The sequence below is a fragment of the Anas platyrhynchos genome, chromosome 12 (genome assembly GCF_047663525.1).
Source record: "Anas platyrhynchos isolate ZD024472 breed Pekin duck chromosome 12, IASCAAS_PekinDuck_T2T, whole genome shotgun sequence".
Taxonomy (NCBI): Eukaryota; Metazoa; Chordata; class Aves; order Anseriformes; family Anatidae; genus Anas; species Anas platyrhynchos.
The window spans coordinates 19,038,107-19,059,390 of NC_092598.1; the positions used below are offsets into that span (position 1 = coordinate 19,038,107).

The 21,284-nt window shown below is 39.6% G+C and overlaps 2 protein-coding genes across 3 annotated transcripts in view; both read left to right on the forward strand.

Annotated features, from left to right (window-relative positions):
- Positions 1-601: 601 nt before the first annotated feature.
- On the forward strand, positions 602-13,016 carry C12H16orf87 (chromosome 12 C16orf87 homolog). The gene is made up of 4 exons (XM_027467213.3): positions 602-735; positions 4,503-4,599; positions 6,585-6,767; positions 12,469-13,016. Exons 1-4 carry the CDS (start codon positions 670-672, stop codon positions 12,585-12,587), a joined length of 465 nt encoding a protein of 154 aa, XP_027323014.1. The 5' UTR covers positions 602-669; the 3' UTR covers positions 12,588-13,016.
- MYLK3 (myosin light chain kinase 3) overlaps positions 6,627-21,284 on the forward strand; it is a 46,779-nt gene continuing 32,121 nt past the window's right edge. Inside the window, exon 1 of one of the 2 annotated variants that reach the window (XM_072043909.1) lies at positions 6,627-6,767. The gene's annotated coding sequence lies outside the window, so the exon portion shown is untranslated. Of the gene's footprint in view, positions 6,768-13,279; positions 17,875-21,284 lie in introns of those variants that run through there. The other variant, XM_072043910.1, reaches the window with a different exon arrangement.

Sequence of the window (21,284 nt, forward strand, 5' to 3'; positions counted from 1 at the left end):
CTATTTTTCTTTAAAAATGCATTTTATAAGAAACATAAAAGTGCATTTAGGTTACATTAGCTATTTATATTTTTAGGTGGGAGTGACAGGAAAATTAACATGCTAGTATAAAAACATGCAATTTGCAAGCAAAACCTTTAGAGGCACCCCAAGCGTTCAAACAGCAGGCTCGCAAAGATAAAGGAGCAGAAGGCAAAGTGTGTCCCCCCCCGGCTTCAGCCTTCTCTGAATTGAAATCCAGTCCAGAACAACGCTGGGTAGCGCTGCCCGCACACTGTGCACCCCTCAGCGCTGCCCAGGGGGCTCGCTGAGCCGGGAGGGCAGGGAAGGCGCTGCCCTCCCCTCGGTTAACTTCTCACAAAGGGGGCTTGCGACTGGGGAGCCGTTTCGGAGCTGGGGGAGCGAGCCTGCGAAGGGCTGCCCGGCCCCCCGCCGCGCCGAGACCCCCCTCAGCGGGGCGGTACCAGCGAGAGGCCCCCCCCAGCCCGAAGCGGGCACCTCAGCGCCGGGGGCCGGGCGCCGTTCCCCGCCCGAGGCGGCCGCTCAACGGCTCCGCCGCCGCTGGGCGCCGAGGCCCGGCCTTCCTGCCCTGCCTCCCCTCCCTCCCGGCCGCCTCGGAGGCGGGGCGCCGGCGTTCCGGTAGCGGCGGCGGCGGCAGCGGCAGCGAGCATGTCCTCGAGCAGGGCCAAGAAAGTGAAGATGGCCACCAAGTCCTGCCCCGAGTGCGACCAGCAGGTGAGGCGGCGGCCGGGGGGGCCGGGGGCCGAGCCCCCCGCCCTGCTGCCTGCCCCGGGCCCGGAGCGGCGGGGCCGGGCCCGCAGCACAGCACAGCGCAGCGCAGCGCATCGCACAGCCCCGCCGCCTCCCTTCCTGCTTTCTCCGCCCGTGCTGTCTTGCTGGAGCTTTTGTGTCCTCAGCGGTAGCGTGAGGAGAGGTGGTGTCTGGGGGGGGAGCTGCGAGGCGGTGTTTGTGCGGAGTGCCTGGCCTGGGTTAGCGCTGTGTGCCTCTTGCTGCGCTGTGCCCAGGGGCTTGGTGTGGCAGGTACTGCCGTTCAGGCGCTAGTGCTGGGTAGTAGCTAATAATTCATTGAAAATCTGGTGAACTTTGGCATTGGTACAACGGCGCTCGGCCTCCGGATGACTCATGTGGCTGAGGCCGCTCGCTGGGCTCTTGGCTTCGTGGGGGGTTCAGGGGCAGCACCAGCGCGACCTGTGCCGAAATTTCTGTCAGTGGGGCCAGGCGTGTGCTGCCTGCAGTGCTTTAAGTGTGCAAGCTGCGGCCTCACTTGCACTTCAACATCACCGACAGTTCATTTGGTCTGTGACTGTATTCCAAGCTTGTCTTCATCTATGCTTTCTACTCGCGATGATGTTAGTAATAAAAATAGGTTGGCGTGTTACAGCAGCGCTCCTCCGCCGGAACAATGGCACAGCATTGCAGGAGGCTGCTGTGGGGCTCAGGGTAGGGAAGAAGGCTCTTACATCTAATTATGGGAAACACATTTGTTATGCGATCCTGAAACACGGCTGGTGTACACTACTGTAGATATACTTAGAAATAAATTAGAAAGAAACCCTCACACCATTTTTCTGTGTTTACAAGATCTTAAAAGGTAAGATTAGTTGTTCTGACTTGCATAATTTTGACAGTGTTCCTACTCATCCTGGAGTGGTTTGGAATGTGAAGCCGTGCGGGGCTGTCCTTTCATGTTCTAGGCAGCAGATGAACCACTGCGAATGCTTCCATGTTAAGCACGTCACTCCAGTGCTGTTTCTGAGAAAAGAAAGTTACGTGCCAAGTTCTGGTGTGTAGTTTGTTGAAAGACAAAATTAAAAAGAGTTAGGAGTTGAGGATGAGAGTGGCATGTGTGTGTTTTCTGTTTCTCTTGGTTTTTAGTTTAATGTAAACGTCAAACTACCAGTGATGGGGAAGGCAAGTAAATATTATAGGCTTTTCAAGCTGATGCTGAAACTTTCACTCTGTTCTGCTGCTTAAAACTAAACCAGATGATACGCATATGTCAACACAGGCTTTTTGTTAGCAACTCTTCTGTAGCTAAACAAAGAATTATGTGCATGCTTGTCCTGCCCTGGCGTAAGGATGGCTCACAGGGCCTTGTTTTCCAGTGCCAAGTGCTCTCTGAGAGGACAAGAAGTAAAGCCTTGCCCTACTGCACTTAGATCTCAAAGCTTCTTTTGAAAGGGAGATTATTTGCCCCAGAATAGCTGGTTCAGGCTACTAGTCAGCCCTTTGCAAAGTGTGGGGGAGGTTCTCATGTGACACTTCAGTACAGGCATTTCCAAAATTCTGCAATAAACAAGGATTTTGCATTTGTTTCTGATTTTTGTGTTCAAGTGGTATGCATGGAAATATTTAGACAGCCACAAATATTGGAGTATAATATTGAGTAACACTTCTTAGACTTTAATTTTTTTTTATGACATTTAGATGATATGTAATTGCCTTTTTTTTTTTTTTTTTTTTTTTTTGAGAGAAGTGTTTTGATCATATTTTCACCACCAAAGCACAGCTCTAGTAAACTAGGGAGTCTGGAATACTTGCAGTTGATCATAGGAAATAATACTACTTACCTTTGGGTAATCTTTCTTGTATGAGAAGCTTGATCTATTTTGGCTAGGTAAACACTGAACAGAGTTAAAATAGTGTTTGTTAAAACTGTGTTGCCATAATAATAATTGTTACAGGATCTTATGTGTAGTAGGTCATTTTCAAAGGATGACCAATAAACTTCCAGGAGTAAGCCCCTTCCCACCTTACCTTGCCCGCAAATGACATGCACGTATCTAAGTGCCACACATTCAACATGGCAACCGTATTGCTCTGTTAAACAAGGTGAAGTTCATTGAGAAAATACTGGGTTTGCTCCAGTGCGCTTTGACTATTTCCCTCCCTTTCTTTAAGGCTGAGCCCAGAAAGGCGGAGAGACCCGGTTCATACTAGCAGTCCTGTATCACTGTAACAAGGCAGGTGACCGTCTGCTAGGTGGTGTGGTGCGATACCGCATTGTTCACGTGCCAATGTAAGACTAAGCATACAGGCAACTGTGATGAGTTTTAGAGGGTTAAATAAATAAAATATTGCCAGGGTTAAATAGACCTTGACTAGAATTGTTTTTAAAGTCACTGTTTACATCAGAGGGAATCAAAATGTCTCCAGTTAGTTCAACTGAATCAAAAATTGATTTGTAAGCTGCTCCTAAAATGAAGTACAGGAGTTAAGATGTGCTGCAGAAAGCAAAGTTGTTTCTTTATTCCGAGTAGCTGGTAAGTTCCTCTTTAAAATTAATGTACTATTTTTACATTTGTTTTTCTAGCCGTTAGAACACTGGAAACTTTCTTCTGCATGTCTGGTAAAATTCAGCAGACAGTCATCGTTCTGTACTCCTGGTTGTTTCAGTGGACAGTGGCAAACTTGTAGAGACCTGTCATAAAGAATTACCTTTGAGAAATTACGTCCTGCTTCTTTTCTCTGCTGTCCTGCTGCAACATGACTTGATTTTAATGGGTGTTATTTTAATCTCTTCTAGATCTCTCCTTTATACTTGCTTTAATTTGTGTTTTCAGTCTTAAACCTAATCAGAGCAATATGGTATATTCTTTACTGCTTTAAAATATCTCAAAAGATCTTGGCTTTAAGTGAAGATACTGGGTTTTGTAATTTATCAGCCTTGCTTTTTTTAATTGCTTGGAGTAATTTTTTTCGCATGGTTTGTGTAAGTGTGGCATTTCCAAATTTTTCTCATCTTGTTTTAAATTGTGTGCTGCTCTGGGCTGCTCAGCTGTGGTCAAGAGAAGCTCTTTAGCTTCTCAAACTCTTCAGTCTGCAGTCAGCTTTTGACTAGCCATGGTAGCTTGTTTGCATTTGGAATTAACTAGGTTGTTCTGCGACTACCTGGCCTTGTCTACAACCTGTTGTAGATTGTGGTACAAATGCATCTGTTTCGCTTCAAGCTCTGTTGTGCCTCCTGTCTAAAGCTGCTCTGCTCACAAAGAGTTGATTTTGAATGTTTCTGAGGTTGAAAGTACTCAGAATGCATCATTGGCAGTTTTAATTTACACTTTTTTTTTTTTTTTTTTTTAATAAGTGAGGAAAGCAAAACTAGGGATGGCTTATTGTTTTGACTGGGGATATTTGAGAGCTCTGAAAATACATTCCTATTCTAATTCACTCCAGTTTTGGTGCTTTCCATTTTCCCTCATCCTCTTTCTGAGAGCCTGGGGAAAAGGGCTTGGTGTACAAAATGGTCACAACAGCTATGCATTTCAAGCTTGGTTTCTAACTACTGCATAAAGAGAAGGCTTGCTGGGTGTTTTACTAGTTTTGCATACAACTAGATAATGATCCAGGCCGTGGTTTTTCAGTACAGATTAAGTATGAAGAGGTATCATACTGAGGGCGCAATGCAAGCTACTGTTTTTTTCATCAGGCAGGAATTCTGTCATAATTTGAAATGATCTGAAATGCTTTTTTTTTTTTCCCAGGTTCCTGTTGCATGCAAATCATGTCCCTGTGGCTACATATTTATTAGTCGAAAGCTCTTGCATGCGAAACGTGCTGAGAGATCACCACCCATTGCAGGTAATACCGACGAAGGTCCAGAAGGAGGGGACAACAGCTCTTTCTCTTTGTTTCTTGGAAGCAGAGCACAGAATATTTTATGTCTCTGTAAATTAGCTGGTGTCAGTTCACTTTCTTTTGAATTTTTGCCTATTAGATTTAATGTTTCTTCAATTTTGAGGGGGAAAGTCTGGTGTTTTCAGTCATTTCCTTTGTACTTGTGATGTTGGCATTATCCAGCTGCTCGCATTAGTCACTATGCAAAATAACTCCTTACAGACAGCTTTCTGTTAATCATGTTTTGAAGATCAATGTCTACATGTGCCAAAGAGATCAGATTTCACAGTACATGCTGATTGAAACTGGGTTTTCTGAAAGCAGTTATCCTCTTGTTTGAAGAAGTTATGCTAAATTGTACTTATTCATGCATACAAGAATGGAACTTTGTATAAAATTGGGAGTATGTCTGATTTCAGACCTGGTGTGTCTTGCTTTTTTCTGCATGATTAAATTTAAAATTTAAATTTAAATTTAAATTAAAAAAAAAAAAGAAAAAGATTTTTTGTGTCCAACTCATGTCTTTTGTTGTTGATGTGCATGTTTAGATATTGGTTGAATGTGCTTTCTGGCATGATTAACGTTCTCTTTATGTTCAATTTCTATTATTTCCTCAAGTCCTAGTAGGATTTAAGGAGAACAAGCACCTGTGGGGAAGATGTTTTTGTTTAAATAATCTGATTTATATTGTTTTTCTTTTTTCTTTTTTTTTTTTAATTATCTAAGAGGTATACAAAAATAAGAATTTGATACGTTTAATTGCTATTTTGAGGGGTACTTGTAATTCACTAACTAGTAGGAATTACATGATCTCGTGCTAGATAACTGAACTTCAAAGGTGGGACAGGTAAAAGCAAAGTCCATAGTACTGTCTGGAAGGGTTGGTCAATTTTCTTTTCCCCTCTCCCCAGCTGTTTTAAATAAAACTTACCAAATTAAATTGAAGGCCATAGTATCATACTATAGTAGAGCAAAGCTCCTGTATAATACAGCTTTAGTATTAACATTAGTGACAAGTTAACCTGCTGTCCAACTCATGGCCTGTGTCTATGTGAGATAACTGAGATAAGAAGCAAAAGGAAACTTGATTCCCCAAGAAGATATATGTGTGTCTGTATTGTGCTCATAAGTGTAACCGCAGCTTCTTTAAAAAAAAAAAACAACAAAAAACAACATGGTTCAAGTATTTTTACAGTGTAGTTACTGTAGGTGCTCCAGCCTTGCAAGTGTGCAGCTGGTTTGTGTTGAATAGCGTGCTGTGGTTGGTATACTATTTTCACTACCCAAGCTCACTAATCCATACTTAACTTTCAAGTGAAACTCATGCGAATGCTCTTTCTCAAGTGTGTAGGCAGTCAATATACCTGTTCAGCATCAAGTAAAATGAGGCTTTGTCTTAGGCTGGGTTTGTTAGAGAGATATGTTATGTAATATGATGTCTACTGATAGCATCACAGAATCAGTATCTCGATTTGTGTGAGCAGGGGGAACAATTTCAGTGTTAGTGTCAAAAGAAGTAGTATTTTACTGTTCTGCTCTATGATAAACTATACATTTTAAACTTTGGTGTTTTTTTTTTTTTTTTTTTTTTGGACTAATGGAAATAGATGCAGTGTACCGTCTTGATGGCTGTGATCTCTATTTTTTTCCCCCATCTTGTAATGGGAAACTAAGAACTTGTTGTACGTCAGCAGGTGTCTCATATTGCAAAATGCTATTTGCATTTGAAGTAATTAAAGGCTTGATCCCTGTAATCAAGAAATGAAGTATCATTCTGCATTTGACACCTTAATTTCTGTGTGGATATCATGCAGATGTAATTGTTCTGTAAAGGTACAGACATGTAAGATTTAAAGGAAAAAGATTGTTGGGAGGGGTAAGCATGAAGAGTAAGTTAGAAGAAAGTCGAAGACAGTCATGGCTCACATCATATCTCTTCGTTTGTGCAGAAAACAAGAGTGAGGCCAAAAGGAGACGAACCGAGAGAGTTAAGCGAGAGAAGATAAATTCTGCAGTAAATAAAGATTTAGAAAACCGAAAGAGATCAAGGTCTAACAGCCATTCAGATCATAGCAGACGAGGAAGAGGAAGACCTAAGAGTGCCTCAGCCAAAAAGCATGAGGAAGAAAGAGGTATGCAAATTGGAGACACATGTTCACTGCTTTTCTTATTTCTATGAAGATTTTCTTAACTGTTGTGTTATCAGTAAACCTTTACAAACAATGTAACTAGTCTAGTCCTGTCAATACCTTGTGCTACAACACGGAGAAGGGTCTGTTGCACATACATAGGGACCTTTGGTTTTATGAAGCTTCTGTGCCTGATAGGAACTAAATCTAAAAGATTAAATCAGTATTTTTAGTCGCTGTACCAAGTTTCATCACACAGGTTGAAAGCCATGGAACAGTAATGCTTAGTGTGTGTTTTTTTTGTTTGTTTGTTTGTTTTTGTTTTTGTGGTACCACTGTGCTAGATCACTAGGACAAACAAGATAATGACGCTTGTTGGCAGAGAGTAATTAGGATGACTGGGTTGCTTAAAAAGTTCTTGAAACTCTTTAGGGGGCCCAAAGTAAAAAGGACATCTTTTGTCACAACTATGACTTGAAGTTTTACCTCATGTTTCTATAGAATAATATTCCAGAGGAAAGAATGCCTCTTTGCTTATTAAGGTGCCTTGGTGATCTGCTCTTTTTAGTCTTTATGCAATAGCGACAGCTACATGCACTTGAGTAATATTGGCACCCTTCAGACATGTGGCTATCACCTAAGACTCCTGTCTTTTAAAAGCCTGTTGGCATTGCATTTGCTATCGTTGTTACATGTGGCTTACTGATGTGTGTATCTTCATAGTTTCCCTATTATTGATCCAAGCTGGACTTGTCTACATACACCTACAGGATCATTTTGAGGCATTTTACCATCAGTCTAGTTCACACACAGCTTTGGTGTGAAACTTCTGCAAGCTTGTTGGGTTGTCATTATACAGGTAAATCTTCTTTCCTGGCCCCAAAAAAGAGGAAAGCAATTTAAGCAAAGGAAAAGATCCATATTCTTTGTGCGTGCTTAGTAGTCTCTGAAAAGCAGGAATTTGAAAACATGAGGAATGAAAAACTAGGCTGGATGTGTTTGACTTCATTCTGCATACTCTGAGGTGTAACAGTGTGCCAGTAATCTGAGGTGGAAAACCAGCAATACAAATGCAGTGAGGTCTTCACATAAGAGCGCGTATGTGGTTGTGCAGTTTTTGTCATTGTTGAATCTCACGTGAGAAGATTTCCTTAATCTTCTTGTCCTGTCCTACCATGCCCTTCACTGGTACTGTAATTACTGTTACTGTTTCTTTGTTGACCTCTTCTGCAGAACCAGGTACAGCGCTTGGGTTCATGCCCACTGGTAATATATTTGCTCCTCACCAGTACAATACACGTCATTAGCCAGGAATAAGTGGGCTTATGATATTACTTCTGGTTATTGGGCAGATATTTTTTTTAAAGATTCAAATGGCTGCAATGGTTATAAAAATGAATTCATCAGAGCACTCATTATCATGTAAGCAATTACTATAAAACAAGTTAACATTGACTTCTCCTTTTTTTGTGGTTTATAAAATTGGCTTAGCTGCTATGTGGGGAGTAATTAGTGGGAATTTTAGAAACATTCTTCCTTCTCTGTTCCTGCTGCTTGGTAGTATTTTCTATGTAAAAACATGCTAAGCAACTTTAATTCTACTCTAGTTAAGGTGATTTTTGCATGACTCACATTGCTAGTCCTTGTATCAGTCAGCATAACGTTGAAAGTGTTCAAAGTCAGGTTGGACAGGGCTTTGAGCAACGTCATCCTGCGAAAGATGTTCCTGCACGTAGCAAGGGGGTGGACTAGGTGACCTTTAAGGGTCCCTTCCAGCCCAAAGAACTCTCTGATTCTGCAGAGGTTGGCTCTGGAGTGTGAGACAGTAGTTTTGTGTTAGACTTCAAGTATGTTATTTCCTTGCTGAATTATGTTTCTAGGATATTTTGGGTACACTTTGCTTGCCACTAGAAAGTGCTCCTCTTCCCCCACAAAAGACTTGAAAAGAGGCCATTGCTTGCAAGGCTCCTAGATATTTGATGCCTGTTAGGTTTCAGCAATGCCTAATGCATTTGTAGAACAACAACAGGTGGACAGAGAATAACTGAATTAAAATAGCATGCAAGAGTAGATAATTTGTCCATTTGAAGACCACCCAACTGTGAAAATTTCCTTCCTAAAAAACACCCGTGACATCTGTAGCCTTGCTTCCCTGCTTGTGCAATGCTCTTTTCATACATAATCTTTTGTTCCTGTTAGCCTGTGCCTTTGACTAGTTCTTTTGTATCCTTCATGACTGGTTCGCATTAGAGGAAGGAGCTGTAGAATTCAACAGCAATTAAGAAAAGAAGAATGGGAAAAGCAAAAGAGCTTTTTAAAATAAGCTCTTTTTCCTGCAGATTCAGTAAGAAGGAATAGGGGAGGAGGAAAAAGGAAGCAGACGTAGATTGAGGGGATATGGCAGAGCTCTGGGACCCAGAGGATACTTCAGTAACATGTCAGAGCCATGTGATGACCCTGCAAAAACAGGAGCTTCTCACTGAAGGCTTGGTTTGTTGAAAATGTCACTTTTTTTTTTTTTTTTTGGTCAGAAATGCTAAGATACATTTTGAAAGTCGAAACACTTCATAGTAATCTGGTTTTGATGCTGTTTTGGTATGGTTTTGTTTTGTTGTGTGGGACTGTACAGTAAATTGCTAGACTGATTATCAGGCTGCTGTCTTATCTAGGTAGCAACCTTGATTGTATTTAAGAAGAAAGGGGAGGGGAAACGTAACAAAACCACTCCAAAACTGTATGCTTCAGGAAGTGGTATTGGTTATTCTGTTCCTCAAAGAGGTTACCATCAAGTGAGACTCAATAATCGGCTCCTAAATAAAGGAGTGGATCTTGTAAAGATATTACACTGCGGTGCTGTGATGCTACTTAAACTGAAGTAGTAAAATTTTTTGACCCAAGTTTTTCCTTCCTATCAATTTTCTACTGCATTATTTGTGTATTTGCTCGCCCAATGTGTACACTTGAAGCAGTGTTCTGTCTTGGGTAGCCAGAAAGAATTCAGAGAATCGAAGCACTTTGCATTTGATTCCATGCAGAACTTGTGAGGAGTGAGGGTCCACGTTTGTTTTATGCACAGGTGACAATTTAAAGGGCTGTAGGTCCAGTGTATTGGGTGGGATCTGGGGACATGAGACATGCTTCAGAAAGCCTGCATGTTTTCACCTAAGTAGCCTCTTAGTTGTATAGCAAAATACTTGATCTTTCAATGTCTTAAAGAAATGGTACTGCGATTCTGTAAGACAGTCTTTAGCTAATAATAGAGAAGTGAGTCAAAACTACTTTCAGATAGGAATGTGAAGTGGAAAGTTTTAATAGTGTCTGTAGAAACCATGGTATCCTATGAATAGCATGTGATGAAATGTCAGCCAGATGCAAGCTCTTCACTGGCTACTGATGAGAGCTGAAATTGTCTTAAGAATGCATAAAGCTTGCAAACCTGTGTTAATTCCCAGTACTGTTGGATATCAAGATTTCAACTGATTCTTCAAAACTGAAGTCTGTCGGAACTGGCCAGTACTGCAGAAGGGCAGGAGAGAAAGGAAATCTGGGAAAGTCTGGTGAAGAAGTCTATAAAGCTAACATTAAATGGATGAAAAAATTAGTAGTTTTAGCTTTGCTGGGTGCTGACACATTTTGGTGGCGTCTAGGTTTGCCTGGATCAGGAAGTCTGAAAAAAGGGGAGGGTTATAGATACGAAAACGGAAAAGATTAATGTGGAATAAGTAGTGTGTATACAGCGTCTGTACTCAGAACAACTCCCTGCATTGTTAGTTTGGAAATGGGGGGAGGGAGGAGGTGGAGCAATCCAGACTGTGTACATGTAGAAATAAATTTGTCTCAAAGTACAGGGAAGGACTTGTGGTGAAACTGTTTTTTAACTTTCATTTCAAGCTCAGTACACTAAAGAATATTGTTTTTTTTTGTAGCCAAGGAACCAACAGAAATCACTTGGGTTCCAAATATCAAACATGCTTTGCTTTGTAGTACTTTGCTATGGCAAGTTTCATGTCTGAAGTTTAAATGCTGATACGTCTTGGTGTGTCCAGTCTTCCCTGCAGGGAGAATGTGTACGATTTTAAGTTGCCTAGAAATCTTTAGGTAGAGGGTTTTGGTGCTAGTATCTAGATCAGCATTTAGTCAGAGCACAGCAGTAAAGGACTTTTCAGTTTCTCCCACTTAGTTTAACACATGCACTTGACTTCCAAGGGAAGGGAGGCTGTTGGAATGGTGTCCTTGTCTGTAACACAGTCAGATGTAAAGCCAAATGTAAAGATGCTGTTAAGAGTATGAACCCAGTAGAGGATCAACAGTGTGGGTAGGTGAGCATGAAGGTCTCCTCCCATCTAGATGACTTCAAGGTGATCAAGTCAGACTGTCACTCCAACCTACCAAGTCCCCATCACTAAACTGTGCCCCTTAGTGCCATAAGGGCACAGGGGGTCTTTTTCCACATGGTGCTTTTATGTAATGAAATGCTCTCTGTCTTATTAGTGAAGAAGGGCTTGGTCCATTCTTGCAAAACTTTTTGGACCTGAGCTCAGGGGAACTTACTGTCTTTTGTGCATGTTTTTCTCTACTGCCTAGGTACTATGCTACAGGTTTTACTTGGTCAGAGATGAACAACTGTTAGCTTGTTGAATAAACACCATTACTTTCCAATCAAACATTTGTATTTCACCTACCCATTGATGACTTAAACGTCTAGGTGGAGAAGCCTGTCAGAGTGTACTGCACTCAAAAAGTGTGCACGTGTGTGTGTGTTAATGAGACAAGGGTCAGGTGAACGTCATATTCTGATTGCAAATCAATCTAGGGCACTTTGGAACTTGGAGTAGAAATGGAGCCCCACAGCTAGACACCAATTTTAGAGCTGTGTGTTATGTGTGTTTCTCTCTTCTGCATCTACAAGCCTGGTCTTCAGCTGATAAAACTGTTTTAGTTTTGTTTGCTTTCTTCTAATGAGTCAGATACCTGGGGCTAGCTAAACTGGAAGATGAATAGGAGTGACCTAGAAATGGTATTTATGAAAGCACTGTTCTATAAGTTTTATCATCTGCTAATGTACTTGAGCACAGTGGTGTGCAAGCTTCTTGATGGGTTGTTGTTACGTGTCTGTAGCCATGATCTTATCTGGGATAAGACTTAAAGCCTCCAGTATAGAAAGTCCAGAAATGTTTATGGTGACAAATTGGGCCCCTGACTTCTGCCACGTGTCTGCCAGTTGCACTTGGTCACTGTAATTAGTGTCTTGGGTTTCTGTTACTTGGATGTAAAATAGGGGTATGAATGTTGTATTTAATCAGTATATTGTGAAACATTGTTTTCTAGGATGGGGGCTGTTTGCGTAAAAGCCAGAAAAAAAGAAAAAAACACCACCAGGAAACCAAATCCCCAAAAAACTGGAGGAACACTTGAACACAGTTCTGTGCCAGGAATCAATATAATGTTAATGACTCATTCTTCCTTCATCATTAAAGAACAGAAATTCAGTCATGCATTTGGATGACTAATTTGGTGACTCTTCTAGTACCTTTGTGTTCTCTCCCTTGCTTATCTCTCAATCCCTCCCTGCATAGGAGTTGTATAATTTCTTTTCAGTTCCTGTACACCATTCAACATTATAATAATGCAAGTTACATAGTAGTTAATTTAACTTCAGATAATGGAAAAAGCTTCTAATAGTGACTTTTTTTTTCTTCTACAGAGAAACAAGAAAAAGAAGTTGACATGTATGCTAACCTTTCAGATGAAAAGGCCTTCGTATTTTCAGTGGCCTTGGCGGAGATAAACAGAAAAATTATCAATCAAAGACTTATTTTGTAACTTGTAAGCACAATCTGATGCATTTATATGCGGAATGGCTAGCATATTTCCAAGGTGTCATGGACTCTCGGGAAGTGTGTTGTCTGCACCAAAAAGGACCATAATATATCCTGTTAAAATTCTGCTGCTGTTCTTGGAAATCAAATTCTGTCTCTACAAGTCAGAAAGAAAGTGCTCTCGAGATTGGGCTATGAAAATCAGAAAGCAGAAGTGTTTTATGCCTTGAAGACAAATGCTAGACAAATGCACAGAGAGACTGCACACTTGCTAGAGCACTTCTATTAGATTTGCTGCCAGAAATGCAATATTTTAAATATTTTCAGAAAGAAATGATTTTCCTTTAAAATTATATATTTCAGATTTTTCAGCTGTATTTCAGTTTACATATGTACAGTTCACCTAACTTTTTAATAAATGGATATTCCAATATTTTATTGAACTGGAAATTAAGTACATTTGTGATATTTAAAGTGTGTTGGTTTTAATCCTCTTAGAAATCTGGTATTCATTGTAGGGATGACTTTAGATTTGCCTTTTTTTTTTTTTTTTTTTAAATAGATGTGATATAATTGTAATAGGAAGAAAACTCAAGCCATTTCATTTTGGAGGATTATTCTGCTTTAAAAATTTGTATTGTTTATGAGTTCTCTCTAGAAAAGGGTTTTACAAAGGGTATTACAAAAAGTTTTTTTTAAAAAAACACATATACTTCTGGGGTCAGACTCCTGAGGTTTGAAAGCTAAATGCGTGTATTGTGACTGTTTGCTGCATGGCTGCTTTGTCCAGCTGGTAAGTACTTTTCCTGTATTCTTGGCCTATTGTTTAGTGGAGAGGAAGAGAAAATAGTTGTGGTGTAGATTGGCAGCTAGGATCTTCTCACTAGTGTTTCCAAGAGATGAGAATGTACTGGTTAGTTTTACTCTCATTGGCTTTTTTTTTTTTTTTTTTTTCTAAAAATATAGTTCTTAGCAGTTTTGTCTTTGGACTTTTGATGGTAAATACCAAAGCAAAACTCTGAGTGTGGAAAACTGAGCTGTTTTGATAGAAATAGGTTCTGGGAAAATATTCAACAAAGTAATCATTTTGTTAAAGTGGAATAGTGCAATTTGAGCTGAAATCCCTACATTAACATGTATTTCTTACTTTCTTTTTAAAAAACAAACCAAAACCAAAAAAAAAAAACAACACCTCAAACACTGTACAGTCATGAGGGAGGAGTTGTGGGAGGCAATCGCATACATAAAATCTGACGTATTTGCTTTTTATCACCTTTCATTTACCCTCTTCTAAGAAGGGTTATGCATTTAAATGTCACAGTTTTTCTGTAGTATTACTCATGCTTTTCATTACCACATTAATAGTGAGAATTATCTCGAGAGATTCTGCTACAGAGATAATCTCTGGAAGCAGAGAATTTTATTAACAAAGCTAGACTGTCAACGTTTGACAGCTTTAGTTATTGTTTAAAGGAAGGAGCTATGTTTTGAGTTAGTTAAGCCACAAGGGACATCTTAGATGCAAACTTTGTAAGCAGAAGCTTAAAACACAAAGTGATTTTTAATTCTTAATGAGTAATTGGGGTCCTTTTTAACAATGGAGGAGGGGGATGGGTGTAGAAATGCAATTAAACCACTAATCTACATTTGCCTTTATTTGAGTAAATGAGAAAATGTGAACACAAGACCTACTTCCCTACATCATATAAACTTCTGCTTTCCAGAATTGTACCCTGTCACAGATAAAAGTAGTAAGGACAGATGAGTAACTCTTAATAATAGAGAATATGCATCATAATGCCTATTTGCATGGTAAGTTTTTAAAGTCAGAATGACAAAAGGGAAGTTCTCATTTTTAAATCTTAAGATACAATCAGATTTGTGTTGCTTCTGTTGTCAGAATGAGTTTTACTGTGTTAAGAAGGGATAAAGAGAAATACTAATGTCAAACTGTCTCTTTGGTGCTTTAACCTGAATTGCTACAGGTTCTTTCTGCTCCTATACGTGGAATTAAAGTTCTACTAATAGATGTTATTTTCAGAGGACTGAAGCTAGTGTTGTTAGATGTGATGCTAAGATTATTACATTTAGATTGGTACCTTTACTTTGCTGTTAAGTACTGAAAATTCATTCATGCCTCTCAAAAGTGCAAGGCCTAGTTTTCCTCTTCACTGGTGGAGAATCTTGAAACAGTAGTTAAATTCTATTTCTGTACCTCTTTCCTTTGTCTCTCCCATGTCTCTGCCGTCAGTTCTTTCACAGTTGTGGTCATGCTATTTTTTTCCCCTTTCTGGCTTCCACTTTCTTAAAGGAAGCTGTGATGTAAGCAGGTAGTCTTGAGAATATCCCAGGGGTGGGGTGGTTCTCTGTTAGTGGACCACGATGGATTTTGCAAAGCAAGAGTCCTAACTTTATTTTCCCACCAATGAAAAACAAACCGGTGTTCCATAGTTAGACAGGACACTTGTGGCATCTTCCAAAAGCCCTGGTAATTTTGTAGCTGTAAGACATAGGTTTCTTGGAATATATTCAGTGACTGAACTGGAAAGTGTCTTGTATTCCATCAACAAGATGGAATCTCAAGAGCTCTTTCTTTGTGTGTTAGAGCTGATCAAGGGATAAAAATACTGTGGTAAGTCACTGTACTTTGTAATTGTGAAGTGTATCGCATCTCAGTCTACAAAATTAAAATAAAACCAATGACAGCTTAATGATGAGAGTAAAATCCTGTGTATTGCAGACTGTTTGTGCCTGTTTTCACAGTAGCTCTGACTTGGAAACTGCGTATTTTTCAAGAAGCATGAATAAATAACACTTCAGGAACTAACAGATGCATTTTGTGACTCTAGTTTCAGTGAGATTATATGGCCTGCCCTGCCTTTGAATTTTTTTTGGTTCAGTCTGACTTAATCTGCATTTCTCCAATCTGCAATCTGACTTCACTGCATTTTATAGCATGAGGCTTTGCACAGAATAGGCTTATTTGAGAAAGAGTCAATTAGGCTGCATTTTTTTTCCATTAACTTGAAAGAAGATATAACAACTACAAAAATATTGGTTCACCACTATACCACCTCTATGTTGACTTATCTGTCTAGATAAAATTTATGTTGTGAACTGAATGGTTTAGGATTTCACAGGAGAACTGCCAGCTTAGAAACCACCATCTAACCAGCTCTATTTTTCGGCCACTTTTCCTTTTCTGAAGAACGATACTTCCTGTGTTTATATAAGCTTGTAATAGCATGTCAGACCATCAAGTGAGTTCACAGCTCAAATTGTGGCTTGAGGTTTCTGCATTTACTCTATTCTGCTACTAGATGGCAGCCTTATTCTAAGGACAGTTACTGTATGTTCAGGCATTAGTACTATTGAAAGAGCAAAGTATTCAGTTCTCAGTGGAAGCACAATGAAATGTAATCATTTTTCTTTAGAATGTCACTTGCTTGTCTGTAACTTGAGTTTAAAATCTTGCTAATAGGTGCTTCTGACCATCTGCAGTGACAATAGGTATCTTCAATTGTTTTGGGATGTTAGCTCTTGAACTGTGAAAATTGGTAGCGAGAAGTAATTTGTCAGGAGCACAGAATAACTCTGAACTTTCAGGTGGCAACTTAATAAAAAATGGTTTAAGGAAACTCTTCAGCTCTCCTGAAGTCGTATCTATCTATCTATAGATAGATATAGCTATAGATAATATTTTATTTGGTCAAATTTTACAGACATGTCTAATATGTTGGTTTTACTCTATTAGTGTTATAATTTATTAAAAGAATAGAAAATATGACGGGAAGGAGAGTACTTTGCAGATTAGAGTTGTCCTCTGACAGGACAGAAGGATTCACAAGGGGAGATTGGAGTTCTGAGAAACTTGCTTCAAATGATGCTCAGGTCACAAATGAGGTCTTTGGGGTGGTTTTGCTTAGTGCTTTTGAAGTCTTTTTGTTGGGGGGGTTATCTTTTTTTTCTTTCTTCTTTTTCTTTTTCTTTTTTATAATGTGAAATGTGCATGGAAGCTACTAGCAGTCCTGTGTCCTTTTTTTGGGTGCTTAGTGTCTTACTGCCTAGCAGAACACAGTGCTTGCCTTTTGTCCTTCAAGATATTGATAATCTTTGAATAAACAGTATAACCAGAAAGCTGTCTTAAACCACAGTTTAATTTAAACCTCTCTGAATTGTTGATCTCGAGCATATGATTCCCTTACATGCATGTACACATTCAGGTATTGCTCATACTGTATTTTGTATCTCTAAGCACTTCTATGCAAGTGTCTTGTTTGAATTAGTGTTTTTAAAGCAAATTTATTGGTAGTCTCTATTTCTGGTACTTTTGTTGGTATCGTGGAATGGTCATGGGGAGCAGGAACTAGATTGCTTTCAGGAGAAATTGACCTTGAAGATGTCCTTCAGCTGTTCAGGTGCTTGATCTTCAGGACCTGGTCTGCCTCTAGCAGATGTTGAGCACTCAGTGCCAACTGTTTAACTATGTAGATTTCCTGTTGTGCCATACTTTTTGCTTATTATGAAAATATAGCAAAACAAATGTTAATGAGTTTAACCAGTACTTTCAGATGCGTCTAAAAGCAGTTGATCCTTCAAAGTATGTACAATACCATCAGTAGTATGTAGGAGGTTTCCTACTTTATTTCAGTATGGATCCTGGTAGATATCCTCTAGCAATTCTAACTAGCGTTTTAAGATGTTGCTTTCCCTAGCTGTTTGCCTCGTCCCCCTTCTGGAGGTTTCTACTTAAGTAGCAGTGGTGGTAATACAGCTCTAATAAGCAGTAATAACATTATATTTTTTTCCCCTTCTTTAGGCTGTCACTTTCAGAACTCACTAATACTTACAAGATGCTAAGTTTGACTGCACCAAAGCTATGTCTGATTAAATATCCTTTCCATTAGGAGGAAGGTGTTCAAATTGATCTAACACTGCAATAACATACTATGTATTTTTAGTAGATATTGTGAATTCATAATGAATAGAAAGAGTCTGTAAATTAACGTACTAAAGAATGTGTTTTTTCTGCTCTTTAGATAGGGTTGTTCACAGCTGCTAGCTGTTGAATTAGATTTGCAATCTAAGTAAAAAACATGAAAATCATTAGCTAAAAGGCAGTGGAAATGGATAAATGTGTGTATTTATTTCTCCAGGGAAGAAGAAAAAAGAAACAAACGAAAAACAAACAAAAAAGTTGCTTTCACTGAAGTTGTCTAATTTCAAGTTCAAAACACGATTCTCAAGAATCGCTTGGTATCATCATGCAGCATTCTCCAGGAAAGAGTCAGGTACCCTTTCCTCTTTTCCTTCTGCCCCTGCAAGCTGCTTGTGGTGGTTCTTAGCTTTGCAAATAGAACTTGAGCTCCATCTTAAGAAAGTTAGTTTACTGCCTTCAGTCTTCTACTGTGATTTCTATTGTGACTTAGTCTTTAATTCTGTCATCAGGATACTATTTTTAGTGCTGGACAGCACTGAAGGCCATAATATGTTGTTAAGAACAGTGATTGTTCCAGATACTGGGAGTACAAACATAGGCCAGCAATCTTCCAAGTCTCAGAGGGTTTTATTCTGTTTTGGAATGAAGAGCTTTTGAATGTTTTACTGAATATGTCCTGCTAATAAAGAAAAATCTTCAGACTGAGATCTGAGTTGCTTTATTTGGAGAATTTGTGGAACAGAATGTATGTTTGTGTGTACATGCACGTGGGAGCACTAGTAGTGATTAGCTGCATGGCTGAACTCTGTGGAGATAGGAGCTGGGACCCAGACTGAATCTGGATAACAGCAGAGAAATGTTTCATTTTATGTCACTGAATGGAAATGGAGAAGCCTAATTTAGATAAACACTAATAGCTGCATTCTCAAGGATAGTCAGTAACTGTCCTGATAGAGAAGTATCTTATGATTAATCATGAATCTAGTTGCTTGTCAATGTATTTTCTTTCATTGTTGCTCGTGCCCATTTTATGAAGCTCTGAGTGTCTCATCCAAGTATATAGCTTACATTTCTTGGCGCTGACCAGATTATGAATTTGGCAACTTCTGTGGTGTTGCTGACAACATTCACAATGCTGTCTACTGGCATGGAGTTACTTAGCAACTGTGAAGCTCACGTTTACATACAGCTCCTTTGGTGCACCTACATGTAGTTTGGGGAGGGGAAGGAAGAAGGGTTAGAAGAGTTCAGAATTTGCAAGAGGAAACATACTTTAACAATTTGTATTGTTCAGCAGTTTTGACTTTGAGACTGGTGGCACTTGTGCATAGGAAAATAAATCTTGTGAAATGCTTTGTCTTAAAATCTTTATTAGATTGGTTATACATTGCAAAGACTTCAGGGAAAAAAATGAACAGAAACCTACATCTACCATCTACGTAAATGTCAAAACCATGGCAAACAGCAGGGAATACATCCTCCTTTGAATGTCTGCATTATAAATGCATTTCTGGGAAACAAAAGTATTATTTGAACACTGGAAATCTAAGCAAGTCAGAAAAATGACAGGTATTTTAGACACGTGTGTCGTGCTTATATTAGATAATTGATTTCAGAGATTCAGTCGTTGTTTGCTGCTTGTCAATTTAATACTTTTTTGTTGATCAAGCTGTAGTATCGTAAAGGTTTTTTGACAGCTTGTACTCTTTCTGCCTGCAGTAATCCTAAAAAGCCCTGTGACTTAAAAGGCCCCTGGGAGGCTGTTAGTGTAAATAATTACATTAATCCCAATTTCTGGGATCTCAGGCATGCAGTTCTCATTATTCGCCAGTGTAAGAGCTGCAGCGGAGCTTCCTTATATAGCCAAAGGAAGGAAAGTAATTGCGGCTCATGCCTTACGTGAGGAGGAGGCAGGGATCAGAGTGACTGGGCAGGAAAGCTGGGCCTGGAAAAGAGCAGGACACAATGGGTTGGGGAAACAACACAAGTCAGGAAAAGGCAGGGCAGAAAAAGAAAGGAAGGTGTGGGTGATGGAGAGGATTTGACTGGAAATTGCATGAGATAGAGGTTAAGCTAGACAGAGCTGGAGAAGGGTAGAATGACAAGAACTAAGCATCTATGTGTTAAGGCTACTATGGCAGATACATGGAGATCTGTGGGGTATCATGGGGGAGAAGGTGGTGCATGGGTTTCAGGTCTCCAGAGATGTGAGAAGAAGAAGAGAAGTTTGGGGGAGGAGGGAGAAATGAATGGAGAGGTGCTGTAATAATAGAAGAGAGTATAATTGGTGCCGCTCAAATTTTTCTGAATTGAGCAGTTCATTTTTTTTTTACCCAAAAATTAGGTAGCATGACCAATGAATGCTCCAAAGCGTATCTTTTTTTCTATGTTGTTTGGGTTTTCTCATCTATATCCCTGGTTGCACATTTATTGGGCTTTTCTCGTGGTTGTTAGCTACTGGGAAACTGATTCAGACATGATGCGAAAGGTGCACTAATCCCCCACCAGTGGGCGTGGTGTTGGGAGCGTTCATCCCTGTTTTGCAGTATGTTTCTTCATTTTGAATTGACTCTGAAAAGAAGCTTTTCAAGAACAATCTTGAACTTAATTAATGACACTGTTCTTCAGATGAGTGTCCAACAATTCGTATCACCGAAGTTAAAATACATCTAAAATACTTATTTCTGAATTTCAAACTCAAATGTAAAGAATCCTGAAAATCTGTTTTCTGTATATATGTTCCTTACACGCACAATCTTAGTGCATGTGTACTTAATGGGCCTTATTCAGAGAAGTTGTGTTCTTTAGTTAATAGAACATTAAACTTAGAGGTTGCAGTTGCCACCTATGCTGTGTGGCTGCCTCAGAGAGGTCAAGAGGGTAGGAGAGGGTTGTGTCAATTGAATGAATTCTTCATGAAGTACAGAATAGTGCATGTGCTAAGTGGGAGCTTGATAAAATTTGTCATGCAATACAAGTGGCAGCCTGCATATCACATTTTATTTCTTCCAGGAGTTTCTTGATCTGCACTTCTCACTATTTTAGGCTTTTTTTTTTTTTTTTTTTTTTTTTTTTTTTGAGGGCAAGTGGAGGAATTCTTCTGTTTCAGGTTTTTGCAAAAGGCTACCTCTCCACGCTTTGTAGTATTTCCTGTTAGAAACAAGCTGCTGGGCAGTAAATCTGTTATGACAAATGCTTTACAAAGGAGAATAAGGTAAAAATAGAACAGTTATTCCTACTTCTTGTTTTTACTGTGCATTCCTTCACTAGTGGACACTAGAAGGCTGCAGGGACTCTCTGCCTCAGCATCTTGAACTTAGTTGTTACTGCCTGTAGGGCTGACCTGTGTAACAAGGGTTTGTGCTATACAGAAGTAAAAGACACTTTCCCCAAATGTCCCCCATCCTTACAGAGAAGGCTTGAATCTGTTCTCCTCTGGACCTTCTTTGAGATGATTAAAGCTAGGTTTGCTATGCAATATGGTGTGCTTTGCACTATTACCTTTCCATGTTGCCAGGAGAGAAAGATAGTGAGTCACTTTGCCTCCTTAGTTTGATTTTGTGGTGGTTGTAGCTACTTTTCAAGCATTTACTATGTAAGTTGGCTTTCATGAGTTTATACAGCCATAGACATTATGCCCACCTGCTTTGGTAAATGGAACAAAAGCAGAGTAATGAAAGAATGAAAATCTTCTAGCAGTTGTACTTGTGCTAGTGCTTTGCAGGCTGGATTCACTCTAGTGCAAATCTGTGGGCTAATGAG